Below are 26,161 nucleotides of genomic sequence, written 5' to 3' on the forward strand. Positions count from 1 at the left end.
CTCTCTCCTATATTCTCCCCCATCCCCCCCCTCTGACTTTCCAGTAGGGCAAGATGGATCTCTATACCCCAGTGCCTGTGTATCTTATTTCCCAGTTGCATGTAAAAATAATAATTATATATACTTATTTAAACATTTTATTTTAAAACTTGAATTCCAGATTCTTTCCCTTCCTTCCTTATCACCCACCCTTACTGGGAAGATAGGCAATTCAATATAGGTTGTACACATGTAGCTATGCAAAACATTTCCATAGTGGATATATTGTGAAAGACTGACTATATTTTGCTCCATCCTATCCTGCCCCTACTTGTTCTGTTCTCTACTTTGACCCTGTCCCTTTTCAAAAGTGTGTGCTTCTAATTTCCCTCCCCCCCAACCTGCTTTCCCCTCCATCATCCCCCCTTTCATCTCCTTCCACCCAACTCTTCTATAGGGCGAGATACCCTACTTAGTGTGTATGTCATTCCCTCCCTAAGCCAAATTCAATGAGAATAAGGCTGACCCATTCCCTTTTGTCTTCCTGTTCTTCTCCTTCATTTTAGGAGTTTTCCCTTACCTCTTCTACATGAGAAAATTTACCCCATTTTGTCTCTCCCCATCTCTTCTCATTATATTCCTCTCTCACCTCTCAATTTCACCTGTTAAGTATCATCCCTTCCTATTCAATTGGTCCTCTGCCCTCTGTCTATGTATACCTGTACACACACACACACACACACACACACACACACACATACATATATACTCACATATGTATTCAGAACCCTCCTATATAGACATATATATGTATGCATATATACATATATATATATATACACATTTATATTCCCTTCAAGTATTCTCATACAGAGAAACATTTCATAAGTTACAATTATAGTTTTTCCATGTAGGAGTGTCAATAGTTCAACTTTGATAAGTTCCTTATGATTTCTTTTTCCTCTTTACCTTCTCATGCTTCTCTTGCTTCTTGTATCTGAATGTCAAAAAAATTTTTTTTAAAGCAATTAGGGTTAAGTAACTTGCTCATGATTACACAGCCAGGTGTTTCTGGGTTGGTGCTAAGTATCTGAGCCTGGATTCGATCCCAGGTCATCCCAACTCTGGGGCTGGTGCTCTTACTCACTGTGCTACCTGGCCACCCCTGAATGTCAGATTTTCTATTCAACTCTGGTTTTTTCATCAAGAATGCTTGAAAGTCCTCCAGTTCATTGAATGACCATATTTTCCCCTGAAACATGATACTCAGTTTTGCTGGGTAGGTGATTCTTGGTTTTAATCCTAGCTCCTTTGATCTCCAGAATATCATATTTATTCCAAGCCCATTGATCCCTCAGCATAGAAGCTGCCAGATCCTGTGTTATCCTGATTGTGTTTCCACAATATTCAAATTATTTCTTCTTGGCTGCTTGTAATATTGTCTCCTTGATCTAGGAACTCCAGAACCTGACTATAATATTCCTAGGAATTTTCTTTTTGGGATCTTTTTCAGGAGATGATCTGTGGATTCTTTCAACCTCTATTTTGCCCTCTGGTTCTAAAATATCAGGGCATTTTTCCTTGAGAATTTCTTGCAGGATGATTTCTAGGGTTTTTTTTGGATCATGGCTTTCAGGTAGTCCAATAATTTTTAAAATGATCTCTCCTGGATCTATTTTCCAGGTCCGTGGTTTTCCCAATGAGATATTTCACATTGCCTTCTATTTTTTCATTTGTTTGGATCTATTTAATAGTATCTTGATTTCTCACAAATTCACTAGCTTCCATTTGCACCAATCTAATTCTGAAGGAATGTTTCTCTTCAGTGAGTTTTTGAGATTCTTTTTCCATCTGGCAAATTCGTTTTTTTAAGGCATTCTTCTCCTATTGGCTTTTTGAGCCTCTTTTGCTATTTGAGTTAGTCTATTTTTTAAGGTGTTATTTTCTTCAGTCAGGTTGTTGACTCTCTTTTCATGATTTTCTTGCATCATTCTCATTTCTCTTCCCAATTTTTCCTCCACTTCTCTTACTTGGTTTTCAAAATCCTTATTAAGCTCCTCTGTGGCCTGTAACCAGTTCATATTTTTATTGGAAGATTTTGGTGCAGGAGTTCTGACTTTGTTGTCTTCCTCCTGTTCCACACTTTGATCCTTTTTTTGTCCCCAAAATAGCAATCCAAAGTCAGATTCCTTTGCTTGCTTATGTTGCCACTCAATTATTTGACTTTTGAGCCTTTTGCCACAGTAGAAATCTGCTTCCAGAGAGGAGAGCTTTGTGCCAAATTGCTGGGGTTTTCTCAGCTGCCGGAACTATTAATTGGCTGCCTTCTCTGAAGCCTCCACATGCTTTGGCACGCTGGTCATGCTAGGACCTCCTAGGACCTCCACCCTAGACAGCAATCCAGATCCAAGCAGGTTAAAGCAAAAGTGATTACCCCTTAGAATGGTTGCTTGGTCCCCCTACAATATGCAGGCCAAGAGCTCTGAAGCAGCCATGCAGCAGCGGCTTTTCCCTCTGGGGGGCAGAGGCCAGACTGCACTCCCGGACTCTCTTCCCAAAGTTCACACTGCACTGACTTCTCACTTTGTCTTTGACATTTATGGGTTGATAATTCTGGAAACCGCCACAGCTGCTGGTGTTCTACTCTCCTGATGTCCCTCTAGCCCCCAAATGGATCTTAAATACAGAAAGTGTGGTAGGATTTAGGGGTGGTCTAGAACAGGAGTTTGGGGAGGGTCTTCAGCAGGAGTCTAAGGAGGATCTTGAGGGGACTGAGATCAGACTCCAGTTATGAGATTAGGGGCGGGAAATAGCTTGAAGGTTACCTGGAGAGGACAGACCATGGAGGGCTAGGCCAGTTTAAGGGTAACAGATTTGGGTATATATATTTTGATAAGATCAAGGGTGGGAAGTAGCTGGATTGTAGAGGAATAGGCTAGGTTAAGAGTAACAGAAATTTGGGCCTGGGATAATGAAAGACTTATGGCCTCAGGCAAATGTCTCACCCAGTGGGAAGATTCAGTCAGAGTTCAAGGGGTTTCCCAGAGCCTATACCCCATCAGTGTGAGGGGGAGCTGGTCTTAGATGCAGTCTCCCACTTGGGGGTCTTGCCAGAAGCTATCAGCAGTAGTCTTAAATAAAACATTGAGCATTTAAGGAAGTAGAATCAAATGAATTAGCAAACAATAAATAAGCAAAATATTTTTGGTTCTGTGTCCCCTTCCAGTTCTTTCTGATGTTCTACTACCTTTGACTTTGTTTTCTGACTTGAAGTAAGAGCGTGATTAGATTATAAAAGCAAAGGTAGTGAAAATAGTGGCTATAAAAGAGGACCCTAGCCCCACTACACCCTACAATGGGATAATGCTGGCAATGAATGTAAATGACCACAAACTGGCTATTTTTTAGCTCAGAGGAAGACCACCAAAAGCTTGGGGTATATAGGATGAGCATTATACCATATTTGATAGAGTTAATGAGTACAAGTTAGTCAGTTTTTATTTCGATTCTTTTATCTTTCGAGGAGAGTTAGAACAAAAGGGCTTAGGAGGGAGTAGAAACTCAAGATAAGCCAGGAAATTTCTGGCTCTGTGTAGCTGCCCTCAACAAATTCATTCAAATCAACAGACCCAGGTGAACTACATTCCAGATTACTTGAAAGAACTAGCTGGTGTGATTGCTGATCCAAGTTGGTAATCTCCAAAAGATGGCAGAGGAGATGGAGAAATGGAAGGGCACTGCAGACCTGGAGAAGGGCAGATGTCTGAATTGTTTAAAAAAAGGGGGGGAGAGATTGGAGCATCAGAATGCTGACCAACATATTATAAAAAAGATGGTCAAATAAGAAAGTGGTGATTACAAAGGACCGCCATGATTTATCAAGAGCAAGTCATTCCACTTTCTTCCCTTTTTTGACCAGGTAGCTAGACTAGTAGATCAGGATAATGCTGAAGATACAGTCTCCTTGGATTTAAACAAGGCATTTGCCAAACAAAGCCTCCTGTGATTTTTGTGGAAAAGGTGGAGAGAGAAATAATAGGTGGGACAAACAATAGTAGAACTGCCCCACCCAAAGTGTAGTCATTAATGGGTTAGTATCATTTTGGAGGAATGTCTCTAGTAGAATGCCCAGGGCATCTGTGTTATCATTTTTTAAATCAGTGACTTGGATAAAACATAGATATCAAATTCCTATCAAATTGGAAGATGTTAAGAAATCTGGAGGGGTAGCCAGCAGAGTAGATTACAATCAAGATCTAAAAATATCTTGACAGGTAACATTGTGATCAGTCTAATAAGCTCAAATGCAATAAAAATACATGTAAATTTTAGAAATTGAGGTAAAAAATCAATGTTAAATTTGGGATGTCTTCTTATGAACTCTGTGAAGTATGCAGAACCAGGAGAAGATTATATGTAATTACTACAATAATACAAATGAAAATGCCAAAAGACAGCTGTACTCATGGGGGAATATGTGGGCAGAATATTCATAGGCTCTCAGGTATGGTCCTTTTATCAGTTGGTTTTCCTTAGATGTTTTTCTTTGTTACAAGGGAGGGTTCAATTGTGAGCCTATGTCAGGAAATGACAGAAGTATAAAAGGAAAAAGGCTTCTTTGGTAATTAAAAAAAAATGCCTCTAGAACATGGGAGAAGCATGGGTAGGCAGCAGTTCAGCAGAATAAGATCTGGGGGGTGTTAATGGACTGCAAACTCAACTTTGGGCTGGATATCATGATAGCCAGATTGAAGCATTTGAAGGATTTTCACCTAGAAGAAGGAATAGATTTGTTCATTTTGGCTCTAGAGGGCAAAACTAAGAGCATTAGGGGAAGTTTCCAGAAGAAAAGTTTAGACTTGAGGTTAAGTAAAGCTTTCCTAGAGAAGAGACTGACCTGTCCCAAAGTGGAAGGAGTAGCTGCCTTGGGAGGGAGTAGGTTCTCCCTGATTGGAAATCTTTGAGCAGAACTCTAGTACAGGGGCATTCTGTTCTGCTTGTACAGTTTGGACTGAATTGCCTCCAGCATCTCTTCTGCTTGAATTCTTTGGGGCTATGGAAATAAAATTTGTTTTTATGAAAGATCTGATTTACCTGAAACTTTGCAGGAAAACACACATCTTTTGCATAAAGATAGAGCTGTTTTAGTATAGCTACTTGCCTCTATTAATGTCTTTCATGTGTGTTTGTGCTAGATTATAAATTATTCAAGGACAATTACTTTGCTGTTTCTTATGTATCTCCTTGAAGTTCCTAGTACTGTTCTTTGTTGTTTATGTATGCTGAATGTTGTTGACTGCATGGTTAGCTTCCATTAAGTCATAAGGCTTTTCTTAATGATGCTTTTTTTTACACCACTTTCATTTCCCAATAACCATAGAACTCCCACTTAGAACAAAGAAAAATGGTTTGAGAAAACAAATCTACATAGCAACTTCATCTGGCAGCAGTCTGCACCTGTACTCCCCTGCATCCCTACCAGAAGCGAGGAAGTTTCTTCAGTTTGATCTGGAACCAAACCTTAGACATTATGGGTAATCAGAATTCTAGTGTTTTGAGTGCAGTTTTCACTTACTGTGATTTAAACAGACTCTTACTCCTCAATAGGTTAGAGTTCCAAAGATATAATTCCTTAAATTCCTAAGTTTGCAGATGAAGGAAGGGCATCCTTTTTCCATCGTGGCATGATTTTCAGTTCAGTTAAACAAGATTGTTTAGATACCTATTACATGGAGGGCATTGTGATACATGCATGAGGTACAATGGTGGTACATTTTCAAAATGAACAGTCGCTTTCCAGAGTTTACATTTTAATGAGAGGAATAACATTTATTCAGATAACTATAAAGCAAATATAAGGTAACGAAGTGGGGAGAATCACTGACAGCTGGGAAGATAAGAAAAGAACTTGTGTAGGTTGTGCCTAGTTTGTGCAAGTACTAGAAATCAAAGGAAAAAAAGGAAAAAACTCTTGCCGCTGGATATAAGTGACCACCACCACTTCCCCCCACCAAAGAAAATTTGTCCACATAGATTTACAAGTTTACTTTATTGAACACTTAATGATAAAACAACTCCTATGGTCTATAAAATATTAATAAAAGGAAAGAAAGATGACAACTTATTCTACTCTTTCTATGAGACAAATATGATGACGATAAAGAAACAAGGAAAAGACCAAGCAGAGAGAAAACTGCAGACATTTCACTACTGAAATGCTGATGCAAAATTATTAAATGAAATACTAGTGAAAAAAATCTAGCAATTTATTACTCTCAAGTATTCACTTTGACCAGGTTGGATTTGTACTAGGAATGAAGAAGTGATGGTTTCAATATTAGAAAAACTATAAACATCATCTCAGCCATTATAAGAATAATTTCAAAGTCATGATTTTATCAATAAATTCTAGAAAGAGCCTTCAAGAAAATTGCATTAATTTGCTTTAATAATGCCAAAGAGCAGGAGAATAGAACCTTTTCCTAACTATCTCAGAAGTAGGTATTTAAAACTAAGCTAATGTTACTTGTAATGAGGATTCAAATAGTGGAAGCTTTGACAATATTATCAAAGGTAAAGCAAGATGCCCATTGTCTCCACTATTATTTAATCTCATTCTAAATATGGTGGTTATAGAAATCAGAAAAAATTTTTTTATGAATATATAAGTATATGTAAAAGGAGACAAATGATCTCTTTACAGATCATAATGAGAGAAGAACCTTAGAAAAATGAACAAAAAGATGATTTTTGTCTTCAGAAAAATAGTAATATATGAAAGATAACCACAGAAATAATTAGAATTTCCCATTTTTTCCTTACCTATTCCTTTTATTTTCATTTTTAATTAAATTTATTTTTTTCTGTCGTTGAAAATCTGTTTTCTCTCCTACCACCTTGCTTCCATTAAGAAAGAAAGAACAACAAAACCCATGTTGCAAACATGTAATAGTCAAGCAAAACAAATTCCCACATTGGCCATGTCCATATATCTTAGATTGCACACTTGAATCTATCATCAGACCTCTAGAATCATGCATTAATGTACAGCCCCCTCCTGCATTTCTCATTGCCTTTTTGTGTCAGTTTTACCAATCTGAATGGGTATGAGGTAGAACCTCAGAGTTGTTTTAATTTGTGTTTGTCTAATTGTTAGTGATTTAGAGTATTTTTTTCATGTAATTATCGATAACTTGGGTTTCTTCCTCTTACAATTGCCTGTTCCTGCCTGTTTTGACCATTTATCACTTGGGGAATGACTCCTATTCTTGTAAATTTGATTTAGTTTCCTATATATCTTAGAATGAGACTTTTATCAGAAAACTTGTTGCAAAGATATTTTCCTGCTTACCTACTTCTCTTCTAATTTTTGCTTTATCGATTCTGTAATATCATGTAATCAGAATTGTCCATTTTTACCTTCTGTTAAACACTCTTTATGCCTTGTTTGGTTACAAACTTTCCCTATCAATAAATGTGACTGGTAATTTCCTTGCTCTTAATTTGTTTATTTTGTCATCCTTTATGTCTAAGTCAAGTATCTATTTGGAGCTTATCTTGATATATGGTATGAGATGTTGGTCTAGACCTAGTTATCTGCCTGATTGCTTTTCAGTTTTCCCAACGATTTTGTTGAATAGTCAGTTCTTACCCCATCAGTTGAGATCTTTGGATTTGTCAAAAACTAGGCTACTGTGCTTGTTTGATTAATTTTATTAAAAAAAAGTTTTTATTGAATTTGTTTTTATATTGCCTAGATTTCCCCACTGTCCTTCTGATAACCCTCTCATAGAGTCATCTCTTATAATAAAGGTGGTGTGTTTTTTTTTTAAGAAAAAGGAGAAAAAAAGATTTTTGTTTCCTATCACTTGGAGGAAGGAATAAAGGAATTCCATTAGATTATTGCATTAAATATCTTGGAATGAACCTGTCAAGTCATCTTGGAATACTTCTGTAAATAGAACTGCAAAACAATTTTTCCAAATCCAGAAGAATCATAGATTTAGAATCATTTTAGAGATGATGCAACTGACAGATTAACTGACTTGCCCATATTCACACAACTATTAAGTAGTAAAGCTTGTATTTGAACTCTTTCTCCTCTTACTCCAAATCTAACACACTTTCTACCATATCATAGCAGGTGCCTTTGAGCTTTTTTTCCCCTAACTTCTTTCTAAAATGCAGATCTTGACTGTATCATACAGAACGGGGAAAAGATAAAGTAACATATATGTTTGTGAGGGACTTTAAAATGATTGTCATAGATAAACTTGTAATGAATCATGTCATGTGCATCTTATATCTGTAGTTTTGAACAAAATTAATTTTCTTTGAAATACAAGCTTTTAAAACACAGCTATGTCAGAGAGAAGTTCATTTTATGAAAATGAAAATCAAGGCTGAAATAATTGGAGAGATATTTAATGTTCATGGCTAGGTTGTACCAAGATAGTAAAAGTTAAAGTGTTACCCTACTGCTCTGCAGATTTAATGCTATGCCAATCAAATTACCAAAGAAATGCTTTATAGGATTAAACAAAATAATTTAAAATTTTGTTCAGATGCATAATAGGACAAGAATATCAAGAGATAAATAGTAAAAGGTTGTGGGGCATAGTAGAATGCTTGGCAGATGGTCTGGAAGAACCAGGGTTTAAATCCTGTGTCTGACACATACAAACTATGGGGCTATGGGCAAGTCCTTGAACCCAGCCATCTTTCCAAGTAACAAATATCTAGTCTGTAGAAGGAGAGGGAGTTTCCACACTGGGAGTTTCTTAAACCCATGAAATCCTATCTGTAACAATAAAAGTATTAAAAAGTTAAAATAATGGGGGGGGGAGTTGGAAGCATGGATTTGGTTTGACCAGATTAGGAAATTATTGTTGTTATTATTTTTGTTGCTTTTAGCTCTTTGGGACCCCATTTGGGGTTTTCTTGGCCAAGATACTGGAGTGATTTGCCATTTCTTTCTCATTTTACAGATGGGGAAACTGAGGCAAACAGGGTTAAATGACCTGCTCAGGGTCACATAGCTAGTGTCTGAGGCTAAATTTGAACTCAGGAGCACTGGCCCTGAAGTCAGGAGGACCTGAGTTCAAATCTGGCCTCAGACACTTCACACACACACACACACACACACACACACACACAAACTAGCTGTGTAACTTTGGGCAAGTCACTTAACCCCAATTGCCCTCCAAAAAGCAAAAAAAAAAAAGATTTGAACTCAGGAAAGATGAGTCTTCCAGACTCATTCTATCCACTGTGCCACCTAGCTGCTTTGGGAAATATATTGCAAAGGACTGATTACCAAAATTATGTAAGTGAAAGAAAAGTTGATCTGTGACTTGGAATAGATAAGCAAGATCTAGAAACAGATACACATAGCAATCTAATGTTTACTTAAATTCAGCACCTGTAGTTCTGGGGCAGGACCTCAAGAAAGCAGATGCCATCACAATGGTGCATTGAGAGGCAGAACTACCAGTAATAAAGAGGGGCTTATTCTTCTGCATTCTGCCTGGGTTGGACCTCACCTGGAATATGTTCAGGAGAGGATACCAACAAGAAAGGCATCAAGGTCAGATTATATTGAGAACAAGATTGCGGGAGGAGTGGGGAGAATGACATATGTAATGTTAATCATATTCAGATTTTTGACTGGCTGTCTTGTGAAAAGGGGATTAGACTCTGTCCCTAGAGGACAAGAGGAGGAAATGACAAAAATTAGTTACAAAAACTACAAAATCACAAATTATAAAGACAAATTTGGTAGGTGTAAGATGAAACTTCAAACTAGTCAGTGCTAACCAAGAGTGGAATAGGTGGCTTTGGGGGAGGTAAAGGGTTTCCCCTCATTGGAGATCTTCAAGGAAAGGTTAGATTTCACTTGGCAGATGTGTTATGGAAGGAATTTTTGTTCAGATGTGGGCTGAAATAAATGGCCGTTGAAGTCCCTTCTGACTTTGAAATTCTGTGATACTTTATTTAGCAACTGTTAGGAAAATTAGAAAGTATTCTGGCAAATAATAGATTGAGATTAACATTTTCTACCAAGGATTCTTAAACCTTTTTTTTTGTGTCCCAGACACCTTTTGGAAGTCAGTCTGGTGAACCCTTCTCAAAAGAATGTTTTTAAATGCATATAATACATAGAGTTACAAAGGAAACCAATTATGTGAAATGCAGTTTGAATTTATATTTTTAAAAAATCAAGTTCATAGGCCCCAGGTAAGAACCTCTGTTTTACACCATATACTAGAATAAATTTCAAATGTAAATAGAACATCTAAAAAATAATGGTAGAATGGAAGGTTATTGCTTTTATAGCTATGGTTAGGGGGAAAATGTAACCATTCACAGGACAAATAGACAGTGTCAGTTGTATAAATTAAGAAAGCTTTTGAATAAATAAAACAGCTACAACCAGAAGATTGTTGTTGGGGAACAAAATCAATCTTTATATTACACAATCTGATAAAAAGTCTTACATCCAGAATGCTTAGAAAATTTACATAAATGTATAAGATGAAATGTGATTCATTCCGTAATGTAGAAGTCATCAAATAATGAGCATTTTTCAAAAGAAATACAAACTCCTCAAAAAATGTTTAATATCATCAGTAGAGAATAGCTCACATTTATATACCAGGTTAAAGTTTGCAAAACACATTATGCATACATCCTTATTTGATTCACTGCACATTTTAAATGTTGGTTTTCCTTCAGGCTCTTCAAGTTAGGAAAGGGAAAACTCATTTTGGAGGGGCAGTGGGAGGACAAGTATGATAATTCGTAGCTGGTGGAGCATTGAATTAGTTCAACAGTTCTGGAAACAAATTTGGAATTATGCAAGAAAAGTTTTGAAATTGTTTATTCCATTTGACCTAGAGAGTCTGTTTCTACTGGGAATATACCCTAAGGAGGTTATTGACAGCAAGAAAAGAATGATATGCTCATAAATATTCCTAGTAGCATCATTTGTGACAAAAAGCTAGAAATAAAGTGTGTCTAACAATTGGGGGGATGTAATGGTGACCATCATAGAATGTTAGTATGCCACGAGAAATGATGAAAATGAAAAATTCAGAGACAAAAGAGATTGATGTGAAGTGTTGCCAAGTGCAATATGTCCAACCACCACAATGCCATAACAAGTGGCAACCCTGAGAGGTGGCAGAGCTGCCCAACACTATTAAAGTTAAAGGATATAGCACAGCCTTCCTTTCCTCCAAGCTGCTCCCTGCCCCCCCCCCCCCCCCCCAGGAAATGTACTCCATAGGGGTCTTTGCATGTTTGGGGGAAATGTCAGTAGGATAGACGAGAAGAAAAAATATTTTAATAGATTGAAATGTAGAAGGAGTGTGTCTCAGGCTTGAGCAGATAGATAGAAGCAAGGGGACAAAACAGGAATAGCTAAGGTCCAATTCATCTAGAATAGAAAACCAGGCATGTGGAAGAAAGCAGTAGGAAATATGCTGGGACAGAGATATTGCTATGATATTCTTCCAGGTCTCAATGCCAGGGTAAGGATTCATTGCATATATATAAATATTAATATATTTTATATAATATCTTTCTATATTTATCATGTGTAATAAATATATATTAAAATATTTCCATATATATATATATATATATAAAACTAGAAGGTTTTTAATTTTGTGACCAATATGGTTAGACCTGTGCATCAGAAATATTGACAAGGTAGCTGAATGGAGGATGTATTGGAGGGGAGAGCTGGAAGCTGGGGAGGGCCAGTTAGGAGGCTACTGTAGTAGTCCAGGTGGGAGTTGTTGAGGGCCTAGGTAGGTACAGTGGTTCCTGTGGGAGAGGAGAGAAGAGATATAAGAACTTTGATAGAGGTAGACTCACTAAGACTTGGCAACTGTTTGGACATGAAGGGTGAAGTTGAGAGGGATTAAAAAAATGACTCTGAGGTTTGTAGTCTGAATGATCAATGTGATGGTCTCCTTTGATTCAGTAATGTAGATTACCAAACAGCTATTCAATGCCTCCTGTGTACTACCACAGTAGCAGGTGCTGGGGAAAGCAAGAGAAAAATGAACTACACCTTGCTCTCAAGGAGCTTACATTCTACTGGGGGGATAGAACACATATACACACAAGGAAGTTTAGTCCACTGGAAATGGAGCAGGACTTGGGACTGGTGACTAAGCTGAGCCTCAAAGGAAGGAAAGATTCAGAAAGGTAGAGGAGAGAAAGACATACCAGGCCATAAGGATTGGCTTTTGAGAATGCAGGCATGTGAGAAATGGAATATTGACCTTAAAAAACAGTCATCTAATTTACTAGCAATGTGGAGTTTGTGAAAGGGAGTAGTATGAAATAAGGCCAAAAAGGGAAGAGGAGCCAGATTTTGAAAGGAAAATATTTGTATTTTATCTTCTAAGTAATGGAAAGCCACTGAAGATTTTGGAGAAAGGGCGAATATAATCAGAATTGTGCCTCAGGAAGATTATTTTGACAGCTCTGTGGAGGATGGGTTGGAGAGTGGGAAGACTAGAAGTTGGAAAACCAATTAGGAGTCTCTCAAAAGAAATAGGGAAGTTTGAAAGAGGGGACATTTTTAGAAGGGAATATACATTCGGTTTTGGCATGTTTGAGGTACTGGTAGAGCATACATGTGTGAACATTTGCAGAAAGATATTTATAGACATGGGATTGAAATTCAGGGAGGAGAATGAGAAGGGAGGGCTGTATATATTTATGAATACGTAGAGGTGACAAAGCCATGGGACCTGATGAGCTCATCAAAGGCAGAGTTGTAGAGGGAAGAAAGATTGGCAGTAGGGAGTGGGGGGCAATGGAAGAGAAAAGAGGGTGAAATATGCTGGTGGTCCAGTGCAATCTGACAAGTAGGAGCACCAGAGAGCAGTGTCCAGAAGGCAGTCATCAGTGCTGCCTGCTGCAGAAAGGGTTGAGGAAAACGAGGAGTGAATAAAGGGTTGGGAATTAAGTCATTTTGGAGAAAATAATGTCACTAGATCAGTGGCATCAGAGGCGGGATTGGGGAGAGGAAGTGAAGTCAATAAATGTCCACTAAGTTGCTGGAAATTTAGTAAAGGGAAGAAAAAAGCCAAGATGATCATTTGGAGAAGTGACAGGGTCAAGGGAAGGTGTATCTCTGCCCTTTCCCTAGATTTCGACTGTTGTATTTTGAGCTGCCTACTGGACAGCTTCATTTGACTCTCCTTTCTGCATCTCACACTTAACATCATAACTGAACTCATAATCTTTTCCCCTAACCTGACTGTTCTTCCAGCCTTCCTTATTTCTAGTGAGGTGCCATCATCTACCTAATTATCCATGTTCATAACCTTGGAGTGATCCTAGATTCTTACCTCTTGTTCACCTTCCCTGTCTAATCGGTTGACAAAGGCTGTTGAGTCTCCCTCTTATCTCTCCACTCATACTTCCATCACTGTGTTTCAGACTCTCATTACACTTTGCCTGTACTGTTGTGATAACTTGGAAAATGGTATCCCTGACTTCGTCACTCCCTTCATGCCACTGTCAGAAATTGTCCATTGGCTCTCTCTTGCTTACGAAGTAAAATAGAAATGCCTTTTACAGTAGAAATTTCAAACTGAATGTTCCCTAAGGCATCTCAAACTCAACAGGTCCCAAACAGTGTGTTCTCTTCTCTTCACCCACACCTTGTAAAAATCAAGGAACCGAACACAAATCTCCTCCTCCCTCCTAACTTCCCTTTTTCTGTCAAGGGCCCCGCCAGGTTGGCAGCCTTGGTGTCATCCTCCACTCCTCACTCTCCCTTTCATCTCCTAGTTGTTTCTGTCTGTAGCTCCTCTACCCTGCCCCTTCTAATCCATTCTCCATAGAGCTGCCGGAGTAATATTCTTATTATAAGACCCTCCCAGTCTGGCTCTGTTTTTCCTTTCCAGGCTCATTACAAATTATTCCCTTTCTCTCCCTTCTTGCTGTTCCTCACACATGGCATTCCACATCATGTCTCCTTGCCTTTGCACAGGCTGTCCGTCATGCCTGTGATATACTTCCCCCTGACCTCTGTCTCTTAAAATCCCTAGCATCCTTTAGAGATCAGCCCAAGAGCTACCTCCTCCCTGGCCTCTTTCCTTGCCACCATTCCCAGCTGATGGTGTCAGCGCTGCGCTCTCATTACTTCTATTAACTTTGTATTTTAGCTCTACTTTTCTTTGGCTATGTTGTCGCCTCAGAGCTGGAGCTCCCTATGGGTACAGGCCATGTCCTTTTTGTCTTAGTGTCCCCAGCATTCTGGCCCAGGGCCTGGTATTGCATTTGGTGCTTATTAAACACTTGTTGATGAACTAAGAACAGGGACTGATTGGCTTGTGTCTTTGTAGCCATAGTGCTGAGCACAGTGTCTGGCACATGGGAGTCCCATAATAACCATTCAGACATACAGGACCCTCTACAATCCACCCTCTGCTCAACCTGTGCAGTCTCTATATGCCTTTTACCATATTCCATATTCCGTCTTCCAGGTTCTTGGATGCCTTGACACTGCTTCTTCATTCATAACCTGCTCTCTTCCATCTTGTATTTTCCTTGGTCATTTTTCAGACATCATTATACTGTTGACTTGCTCATTGTCTTCTGCTTCAGGTTTTTTCAAATATGTGCTGTCCTGCTGTTACAACTTTATGTGTGTGTGTGTGTGTGTGTCTGTGTATATCTACATCTATATATATATATATCACTTTACCTCAACATAACTTATATGTATGGAGTGATTGAAATGTTGGCTGAGCGGGAGTATTGTCTGTTTCTAAAAAGATACTTCTTGACAGATCCTGGTATTAGCAATATAAGGTATGGCAGGTTTCCATAAAATGGACATTTCTAGAGGGCAAAAGTATGTTTTATATTCCATACAACCTAAAGAACGTGGCAGACGAGCAAATATGAGAAGCAGACCATTTCGATGTAATTTCTTTTTAAATTTCCTGAAAGTTGTAGAGATTAAAATAACAAAATTGCTTCTGAATAGAATTGTTCTTTATATGTTAACAATTGAGAATAAATACCTAATGCATTTTATGTTTTGTAAAAATTATATACACACATATACGATAACCTTAATCATGTGTGAAGTTTATTGAGAAATATTGAATTCCTACTCACAAATCAGTCTCAAGTTCAAATATATTAATGAAGTAAACAAGTTTTCAGGGAGCATGCTTAATCTAGTTAGAAAATTTTTTCAAAGACTTTAGCATTGCTTTCATGTGAATTAACCTGATAATCATATATATCTACGATGCAGCCATGAAAATAGATTTATGGAAGGACTTGTACTTGGAGACAGTTTGTTAATGTGTTGTTACATAGAGCTTGTGCTTGTAAGATGGTCTTTTCAAAAGGCTCCTTAATTCCACATTTCCATTCGTTTAGATGAACCCTATTTAATCTGAATTTATAAGGTTTTATTCAACCCATTCATTTATTAGCCATAGCCTCTATTATGGTGTACTGAAGGATAAGGGCAGTTGGGGAAGCAGAGAAGGTCACAGTTCCTAACTCTGTACTCCATAGATTCAGTAGGATGGAGAAGGTTAAGATAAAAGATTCTAGAGCTAGAAGGAAGGTAGAGAACACCTGGTCTATCCCCCTCATATTACAGATGAGGAAACTGAGGCCTACAGAGGTGAAATGTCCAGGATAAGTTCCATGGGTATGAGGTTTTGCCAAATCATACCTCTGTCTTCTTTCCAAGTTCTTTTAAAAACTTAACTTTTTTCCATGAAACTTTCCAAGATTTACCCACCTCGTTTTAGTCATTTCCCTTATTCCAACAGTCTCAAAGCACATGTGTACACAGACACGCCCATATTCAGGAAGGAAATTTTCAAATGGGCCCATCACTCCACAGAGCAGAAAGTAGATAGTGCTGGTCCAAATGCAGAGAAAATCTTAAAAGAAACCAAAATATGATGAAATTTGTTTTTAAAAAATATTTTGAGTATAAAGTCCTTCATGCAGTATTATTATTTTAAATTTATTTTGTGGTTTTTAATTACTGCTAAGCAGTACTTTTTTGTTTGTTTTTTTTAAGTTTACAATTTTGAGCTGGTTAAATGTGTTTTATTTTTTCTGATACCTTTTTTTAAAGCCTGGAGCCAAGCAGGATGTAATTGTCAGTTTATAGATGGGTTTTTTCTATATATGGGATTTTACATACATCTTGCCTTAATCTACACATTTGCGTAGCTCTATACAAAGCCCAATTCCTGGGCAGGAGTGGCAGGTAGAAAGGAGAATCAGTTGGTTGATATTATTAAATGCCTCATACATTTTTGTTTATAAATTATTCTATAAACTTCTAGCCTATTAGATCAAGCCTTGGGGGCCAGGGCCCAAATAATAAGTTACAGCCTTGAGATAAGGAAGTGAGTGGGTGTCAGTATCTCAGAGCAAGGAGAGGTGGCTACTGTCCCTTTATCCCAAGGTGCAACTTCATAGTCTGGCCTATGGAAGTGCACTTAAGGCTAGTCTGCCAGGGAGAGAAGCTAAGAAAAAGAGGAGAATAAGAGTGTAGGGAGTGAAACCTGTACTGGCTCAGGATGATGGGAGTAGATCCTTAGAGTGGAACTTTAGGAGGCCTAGTCCCAAGGCCACAGGACCCAATACTGTCTCAAGGCTACCTCCTATTATCTGGGTAATAGAGTTTTACTTGAGATAGAGATTATTTCGTTCTTTGTATTAATATCCTTGATGCCTCACATAGTTCCTGGTACATTGTAGTTGTTCAATAAATGCTTATTAATTGTTGATTCATAGTAGAGTTTGAGAGACAGGAGAACTTGTTTCTAGCTTCCTACCAGAGCATTGAGATCTCCCGATAAAGGAGGCCTAAGGCTTTAAGCCTAAAGAGAAAAGATCTTGGATTCCAGCAAAGAAAGAGTTCCAGTGGGCTACTAGAGATGGGAAGCAGGCACTCCCAGGTTCACGGTCACCAAGTGCAGGTGAATTATTAGAGTGGGGTGGAAGCACAGGGAGCTGCCTACAGAGGTAGTAGTAAGTCCCTCAGCTCTGATGGCCTTTGGCCTGAAGTTAGATAAGCACGTTATGGAACTGATGCTGTTCAGCTATGGGTGCAAACAGTTGTCACCTGAGGTCTCTTCCAACTTCCAGTCTGATCTTCTGGTGTCATTAAGGTTACTGAGGATACTGCAACACAATTTTTCCGAGGCAGCATATGAAACTTAAATATGACAGTAGTAATCAGAAGTTGGATGCAGGAAATATTTGCAAAGTCAAATTGAATACTTCTGTAAGCTGTCTTTTCTGTTTCTCATCACAGCCCACTGTTTGTTACATGGAAGATTGGTCGAGATAAACGATTACGTGGATGCATAGGTACTTTTTCTGCCATGAACCTGCATTCAGGACTCAGGGAGTACACACTTACCAGGTAAAGAGCCCTTTTTAAAAATAATTGCTTCTACATTTAAAAAAGTGAATCTGATATTTTCTAACTGGTCAAAGTTCTTAAGTCAGTTTTCTTCAAAAAATATTCAGTGGCTACTATGTGCAAAAGGCATTGAGTGCAACTTCTATACATGGAGATAAAGGGATATTCAAATGGCTCTGATTCCAGGTAGAATGGGAAAGTGTAGTAAACGTACAAACAGAACATGGTGAGAGCGAGGCCAGAAATAGGGGAGATCACATCCAGCCAAGGTGAGCGCCAGAGTCAAACTTTGTCCTGTCCTTTAACCATCTGCCTTTTCTTTAGAGGGAATTGATGACTGTTGGTTCACACATTGTTTAAAATGTTTTGATTCTATAATCCCATTTGCTCTGGCAAATGGTGCTTCTTAATGGGCCTTTTTGTTGGTTTTATTTTCATGAACGACTTGTATTCAGTATTTAACTTGAGAGCAGAGGACTGAATGTTCCTGAGTTCTCAAAATTTATTGCCTTCAATAAACTTCTCACCTCTTCCCTATTAGACTTTTCAATTTGGTTGCTGTTAATTTCATCTCATAAGGTTGGGTTCTGTACTTTTCAGATGCTTTTGAGATTTCTGGGTAAACCTCTGGACTAGGGAAGGAAATGGTACCAAAGGCTGGCAGCAGAATCCTTCACACCCAGCACCCAGAGTTAATTGCAGCTTAATATCTTTTGTTTCATCTAACACAATAACAAAGTCTTGAATGCCTCATTAAAGTTGTGAAAAGGCTCTAGTCCTAATTTCTAGTCTCTGAAAAGCTATCTGCTATGACATCTGATTTTTTTGTTCTGTTTTGATTTCTAGCAAATCATGTTCCAAAATTATTTCAAAAGAAGAAAATTCTTTAAATAAGCAAAGAAGTAAAAGAATTTCCTGTTATTTTTCATATTCTACAGCAATTAATATGTACATGGCTTTTTTATTTCTTTTTTTTTTTGAAAGACCAGTGACCCCCCTCACTGTAGAGTGAGCCTGTGGTGAGGATACTCCCTCTACCAGTGTCAATCAGCACCTGCTGTGTGTTAGAATGCAAGTGACCAGTCAGGGTCACTAGTCAGTATGCATCAGGCATAGCCTTTCTGACTTTGCGGCTGCCTCTCTGGCCATTATGCTTCTGATTATGGTACTTAGGGTGGTTCTGCCCCCAATTTCCCATCTGTCCTGTACATTTAATATGAAGATAAATGAAGTGGAGGGAGTGTGAGCCAGTGAAGCAGTGCACCGGATTTGGAGTCAGAGGACGTGGGTTTGAATTCTATCACTCTCTGAATGATCATGGGCAAAATATTTAACCTCTTGGGGTCTTAAAATGAGGGAGTTGGACTAAATGATGTCATAGAAGTCATTCAGTTCTAAATCTGTGATCTTATAAGCCTATGAAATGCTATACAAAAAATTCCCTTGGAGCTCTTTGGATAAAGGCCCAGTAGAGTAGTGAACTTAAACTGGCAAGTCCTCTCCCTTTCTAAGGCCTGACCATGATACCCCAAACTCTCAGTTGTCTCTGGCCAAAAGCACATTTTAAACACACTGATTATTTGTTGCTCAGATTCTTATAATTCTTGAATAGTGGCTTTATTTTTTTTCCCAATCTATTCTGTCACTCTATTAATATTCAGGATTATAATGGTTATATTTGTGTTGCTATCAAATTCTGTTGTATTACTTTAAAAAAAAAATCAACAGGACATCCTTGCAGTGTGTTTGGTTCACTGTGATCTAATTCTGTCTCCTTCTCACAGAAATAGCCCCCAATCCTACCCTTCCCTGTGCCTAAAGTCTTTGATTCTGCTTTTGTTATATAAGCTGTGTCCTTGAACCTCAATTCTGGTTTTACATGGACCAAGTTCCCCCAGACAGTGGAACCCAGTGGCACAGTAAATTTGAAAACAGGATGAAGTCAGTGTTTGAAAATAGTGAAACTCTAATAAAAGAATACTTCATGTGTTTAAGGAATGTTTGGGGGCATAAACAACTTGGGGGATTTCCTCCTCCTCAGCCTTTGGCACATGTGCCCCTGCCCAGGGTATCTCCTGGGAATCTCAGAATATAGCTTATGTTTAAGTCTCTATGATTAGGATAAGGGATAGAGATGGGTCTGGATCTGTGATTTCAGTGCCCGGATGAGGAAACTCCCTCTGCCCATGCAAGTCTGCAGCTGCTCTGAAACTTAAAGAAGTCAAGGGGCACAAAGAGACCGAGTGACTTAGGGTCACACAGCCAGTGTGTGGCAGAGGCCTTGAGGTCGCTTCTATGCAGCTTCTACAGATGTGGGTAAAAATGCCCTTTGGCCCTGACGCTAGCACTCAAGCTAACAATATATTCCAGATAGCATGCAAAAACTGCACAAAAGATCATAGGATCCCATAAATAGTCAGGATAGCTTTTCTTTCCTCTATGGTGAGTTCAGCTTTGCCTCCAAGGACCTAAATAGTTATTCAAATTCCTCCTGCTGCCCTGTGGTTGTAACTCCCTCAGAAGAGAAACAATTGAGACTGAGAGATGACCCTTCACTTTCTGCTGGGGACCTCTACAGTCCTCCAGATTTGGAGTGATAAAGGTTTGGGGGCCCCTGAAAGGAAATACTGTACTCTGCATTGCTTGAAAAATTGTCCCCCCTTGCTGTCAGGCCTACACAGACCATATAAGTAATTCTTGGTAGCAGCAGTAAAGGACAAATGTCCAGTAAATATCATGTTCTTCCACACTGTCCATAGCTGTTCTTTCAGCTCTAGAGCCCCATGATTGTTCTTTTCTCCAGAATGCTGGGTTCAGGAATTCAAGTGGAACCATTATTCTTCTCTCTAGAAGCCTAAGTCTAGGAATTCATTGTCATTGTTGTTCAGTTTTGTCCTAGCTCTTTGTGACCCAGTGGACCATAGCACACCAGTACTGTCTGTGGAATTTTCTTGGCAAAGATACTGGAGTCATGTGCCATTTCCTTTTCCAGTGGATTAAGGCAAACAGAAGTTAAGTGACTTGCCCAGGGTCACATAGCTAGTAAGTATCTGAGACCAGATTTGAATTCAGGTCTTCTTGACTCCAGGCCCAGCACTCTATTCACAAAGCCACCTAGCCGCCTCTAGTGTACTCAATGTAGTCCACAACAAATCTCATTTTTCCCTAAGAAAGAGAGTCTAGGAACTCGGCAGTGTCTAGGACAAATCTTCCTTTACTCCAGGAAGATGTGGCCAGGCATTTTGGACATCGGTGCCCCACTTCTGCTTCTGGCTGCCCCTGTCTCTGTGATTGAGTGGGCCCCTGCAGCAGGGTTGTTCAAAAGGCATTCTCTCCTTCCCCCTAGGGACATAAGTCTGCTCTCTGGTCTCTATCTAGTCTCATAGCTCTCTCTGGATCTCTGACCTCTCTCCTAGATCTGACTGCTCCCTTTCATAGGCCTGAGTCCAAGGGTGAGGCTCAGATCCACAACAGCCATGAGTCAATAACTCTTCCCTGCATTCCCCCTCTCCCTCACTCCAATGTAATGACTTAGTCAATCATCCACGATGATATGTCAGTGGGCCAAGGGAGGGTCACTGGCTCTTCATAGTTGCACATATCCCTGGGGCTAAGATGGGCGGTAGGCTAGGAGAGGGGGAGGGACTGTGTATGCCCTTAACCCCCCTAGGGACCAAAGTCTATTTGAAGGTTTCTGATCTCTGGTATATATACAGCTATCTCTCGCTCTCTTCAACAAAAAAAAATTTATCTGTGGTGACCCATTCTGGGCTTTATTTTGGGAGATAAAATCAGAGAAACTAAAAGCTAAGATTTTTTAAAGGGGCTAGAATAAAGATCCTTGTATGAGTATGATTTCACTTGTGTATATATGAAATATGTGTGTACATACAGGTAATCCCTCTGTCAATGTAACTAGATTATTTTATACAGGTGGCAAATCGTTGGCCACAGTAGCCATACAACATAGAATTTTCTTGACACTACCTTTTCCCATCAGATAGTTGTGCCTGAGATTGGGTTCCATCCCTTCCTAGTCCTTACTTTTTGCCCTTGGCCAGGTTAGGACTCTTTCTGTCTCTCCTGGGAAGCAGGACTATCAGAAGCAAGAAAAGACAGTTTTCTTTATTCAGAAATGCCCCACTGCTTCTCCTGCTGGCTATTCTTTCCATTGGCAGCATCCTGTCTTTTCACCGCCCCCACTCATCCCACATGGACACCCACCAGGGGTGGGAAACCTGCAGCCTCGAGGTCACATTTGGCCCTCCAGGTCCTCAGATGCGACCCTTTGAGTGAATCCAAACTTCACAGAACAGATCCCCTTTATTAAAGGGTTTGTTCTGTAAAACTTGAACTCAATCAAAATTCTGTACCCAAGGACCTAGAAGGCCACATTTGGCCTTGAGGCCAACAGGTTCCCCACCTCTGCCCCACACCAGTCTTCACCACTCTATACTCCTGTGATAAAATGCCCAAGATGGGCTGAGTGTAGTTTTCCCCAAAAAATATAAGTGAACCTGACTTGAATCCTTCATATAGAATGCTCTATTATTTATCTCTCTTCCTTTAGAAAATAAGTGAAAAAAAGAGAAGGTGGGGAAATAAATAGGAGGTAGCATTTTTGTTTCCTGTCCATTACTCCTTAGAAGCTTAAAGGGCACTGTTCACATTCAGTTCTACAGTAGGTCAGAGAAGAGGAGAAACACTGGGCACAAACCATGATTAATGGTAATAGAAATGGGGAAACAAATGAAGCAATTCCTGGAACCTGCTAAAGAAAAGAAAGGAGATGAGTAGGAGCCCAGAAGACCATACTTCTATGGGGCTTTCTCTGCATATAGGAGCTCTTTCCCCGCCTTCTCTTTACTTCATCCCCTCCCAATCCGCATCTCTTTCTTCGTTGAACCAACCACTTGTAGTTGAGGGAGGCCCTTGGCCCAGTGGATAGAGCGATGGACCTGGAGTCAAGAAAACCTGAGATCAGATCTAGCCTCAGACACTTAATTACTGGGCAAATCACATCACTTCTGTTTGCCTTAGTCTCTTCATCTATGAAATGGGGATAATAGCACCTACCTTCCAGGATCAAATGAGATAATAATTGTGAAGCACTTAGCACAGTGCTTGGCATGTAATAAGTGCTATATAAATGTTAACTGTTATTATGATGATGATCCATTCTGATCTGTCCTCCTTCATTTTATGTATATTTATTCCATTAACAATCATTGTTTTGAAAATTATTTCTTTTTCTTTCATAAAATACTTACTGTTAATATTTCCTTTTATCCCCCTCTTTAAAAGAAAAAAAAGGAGTAAAAAAAATAATGAAATTAGTGCTAGATTTCTATAGTTTATTACTTGCAATATTCCAGTTCTCTTCTCTTCCCCTCTTTTCCTAGCCTAGATTCAGATCAGCCCAGGTTCAATCTTGGGAGGCCTAATCCAAAAGGTCTTTTGGCTCACAACTTCACCAGAATTTGTCCTGGAAGACTTCTAAAACAAAGCTTAAATATTGCTTATACCTCGCATTTTCCCCAAAGTTTGTTATCAGGCCAACCATCTACAAAGGCACTGAGTATACAGTATGGGTCTTGGGTATAGGACGACCTTTATTGTACTCACAACAGAAAATACATAAGCTGCAAAGGGCACAAAGGGACCGACTAATAAATACAGAAATATAAAACACTCAAACCATTATACCCATTAGATTTACTCAGAAGGTAAAGGCACTTTGTGGGACTGCTAAACAGAAATCCCCCCCTTTACCTTGGGCATGCATCATAAGAGAAACTCAGCAGGGCTGTGAAGGGTTGACAAGATTTTCTAGCCCCTCGTGGTATAACTTTAGTCCTCAAGTTGCAGAATCCTCTTCTCTGAGATACATGCTGTTAAGGAACTCTTCTCCCTGTGGAAGGCTAGTGCTCAACTCCCAAACTCAGGATTACCCATGAGGTTACCTACCCATTGCTGGAAATAGCCATTTTCAGAACTACCAGTCTCTGACCTATGCTCAAAAAAAGGAAAGAAAAAAGCATAAGATAGCCACAAATTTGAGGTCAACAAACTCCTTTCTCAGGCCTACATGGGCTTGCATAGACTACTTGGCCATGTATATCTCCTTCAGGTTATCATTTTCTGCTTTTAGGGGCAGGATAAATACCCTCCCTGTATCCATCTTGGAAAAATATTTCCAGAAGTCCTAGAACAGAAAGTACAGGTCAGTCCACTATCAGGAAGCTGCCCTAGTCACTGGGACTAGTTAGGAGTTTTTTGTGTCCTCTTAGCAAGGTGCTAAGGCACATGTCCAGCTCTTTGGGAGGCAAGTCCATGAAATGTCCATGAACAACGAATTGATTGGGAGATCATGTCGAATGGGTCAGGAACTCCCCTGGCCAGCCTGCATTTGTGCCCTCAGATGGCACAAAGCTGGGAGGTATAGTTAATGTGTTGGGTGATGGAATCAGAAAGGACACCACCACACTGAGGCCTGGAGAGGTGAGATAGCCTTGGCGCTGATGCTTTGGCTAATAATTATCTGAGGTCAGATCGGAGCCCAAGCCTTCCCAGCTCTTACGTTGAGCACCCTATCCATGGAACCACCCAGAGAGGACAATCAGCAAATACTTGGTGGGTTGGATTGGGTTTTGTCTAATTCTTGAGAATGTTTAGTTGGTCATTTTGTTGGTGTGGTATCAAATTATTTGAGTAATTTGGTTAGCATATCATTTCTACTATGGCAGTATACTCCAGTTGGGGACATAGACTGTTCCTCCAATTGTTTTGGTCTTTCATTTCTATAAAAGTTGTTTTATATTTGTATTTTTGTTAGTCCTGTATATGTCTTGTTAGATTAGTTCCCAGATTATCTAATGCATTCTGTTTTTAATCTTAAATAGAATTTCTTTTCTTGTCTCTTCTGGATATTTTTTTTGCAAAAAAAGTGATGATTGAAATGAAAACACAGGAGACAAAAGAAATTTAAGGAAGGTAAACCAATGTGAATGACTTGAAATGGCCAGGTGAGGGGTCTAGTACTTAAATACAGAATAGGGGAGATGCTGCTGCTGCTGCTGCTAATAATAACAACAACAACAATTATAAAAGCAGTAATAATCATAATAACAATAACAAAGATAATAATAGCAACAACTAGCATTTCTATAGTGCATTAAGGTTTGCAAAGCGTTTTACAGGTAATATCTCATTTTGTCCTCACAACATTCTTGGGAGGCAGGTACTATTATTATCTCCACTTTACAGATGAGGAAATTGAGGCAGACAGAGGTCATGTGTCTTGCCTGAGGTCGTATAACTAGTAAATGTCTGAGACTGGATTTGAATTCAAGTCTTCCTGAGTCCATGCCCCGTGCTTTACCCATTGCGACTTAGCAGAGGAGTCCCTCTTTTTCCAAATATCTCTGAAGAAATAGAGGTATCTCATTTTCCTTTTGTGGCTAAACTTCTTGAAAAAGCCATGTATAAGGGGTGGTTAGGTGGCCCAGTGAATAGAGCACTGTCCCTGGAATCAGGAGGACCTGAGTTCAAATCCTGTCTCAGACACTTGACACACTTACTAGCTGTGTGACCTTGGGCAATTCACTTAACCCCAATTGCCCTGCAATCCCCGCTCCAAAAAGCAAAAAAAAAAAAAGCCACATATAAACTGTGTTTCCATTTCTCTTTGCAAATTGCTTTCCAACGTTTTCATTCAGCTGAAACTTCTGTCTCCAGTTACCAAAGATCTCTTAATTGCCAAACCTAATGGCCCTTTTTAGTTCCTACCCTTCTTGACATGTTTGCTTCCTTTAACACTGTCCAGGACCCTCTTCTCCTTGCTACGTCTTTCTCTTTAGGTTTTTATGACACTGCTCTATCCTTGTTCTCCGACCTGATTGCTCCTTTTCAGTCTCCTTTGGTCCATTTTCCTTCAGGCCAGCAGGTCATAGGTCTCCTGCAGGGCTGTGTCCTTGGCCCTCTTGGCTCCCTTGGATTCAGTTATCATCTCTATGCAGGTAATTCTTATCTTTATTTATAAAGCTCTGCCTTCTGTCCTAACCTCTGATGTCACATTTCCATCTGCTTTTTATAATCTGGAATGAGATATCCCATAGGTATTTTTAAATCGATATGTCTGAAACTGAACTCGTTATCTTCTCCCCAAAACCTATTTCTCTTCCTAACTTTCCTGTCATAGCCAAGGCCATCACCATTCTTCCACTCACAGAGGCTCAAAAATTTAAGTGTCATTCATTCTCCTCCCTCCTCATGCTCCCTCACCACCCATATCCAATCTGCTGCCAAGGCCTGTTGTTTCTAACTTCCCATCATCTTCACCACCTCCTAAAGCATAGGTCTCACCATGGTGCTCCATCTCCATTCAGTAAACTCCAGTGGCTCTCTATTTAACCTCCAGAATCTTTGGTTTTTAAAGTCCTTAATAACCTGGCCTTGTCCTATGTACTATCACATGGTGACAGTGCCTCATTGTTCATTGCACGAGACGTTCCATTTCCCACATCTGGGTATTTTCACACCAGAATGTTCTCCCTCCTCACTTCTATCTCCTGGCTTCCCTGGCTTCCTTCAAGTCTTAGCTAAAATCCCACCTTTTGCAAAGTAGTTTTTCCCAGCTTCCCTTAATGTTAGTGCCTTTCCTCTGAGATTACCTCAGTTATTGTGTGAGTGTGTGTGTGAGTGAGTGTGTGTGTGTGTGTGAGTGTGAGTGTGTGTGTG

General features: G+C 39.4%; 1 protein-coding gene across 1 annotated transcript in view; it reads left to right on the forward strand.

Moving 5' to 3' along the window:
- Positions 1 to 26,161, forward strand: part of AMMECR1 (AMMECR nuclear protein 1) — a 137,557-nt gene that overhangs the window by 46,596 nt on the left and 64,800 nt on the right. Inside the window, exon 2 of the mRNA XM_069100424.1 lies at positions 17,312 to 17,422. Within this exon, the coding sequence (XP_068956525.1) occupies positions 17,312 to 17,422 (111 nt within the window). The remainder of the gene's footprint in view (positions 1 to 17,311; positions 17,423 to 26,161) is intronic.

This window comes from Petaurus breviceps, unplaced genomic scaffold (assembly GCF_028583685.1).
Source record: "Petaurus breviceps papuanus isolate PSGF00001 unplaced genomic scaffold, PetGlider_PUasm1.0 400, whole genome shotgun sequence".
Taxonomy (NCBI): domain Eukaryota; kingdom Metazoa; phylum Chordata; class Mammalia; order Diprotodontia; family Petauridae; genus Petaurus; species Petaurus breviceps.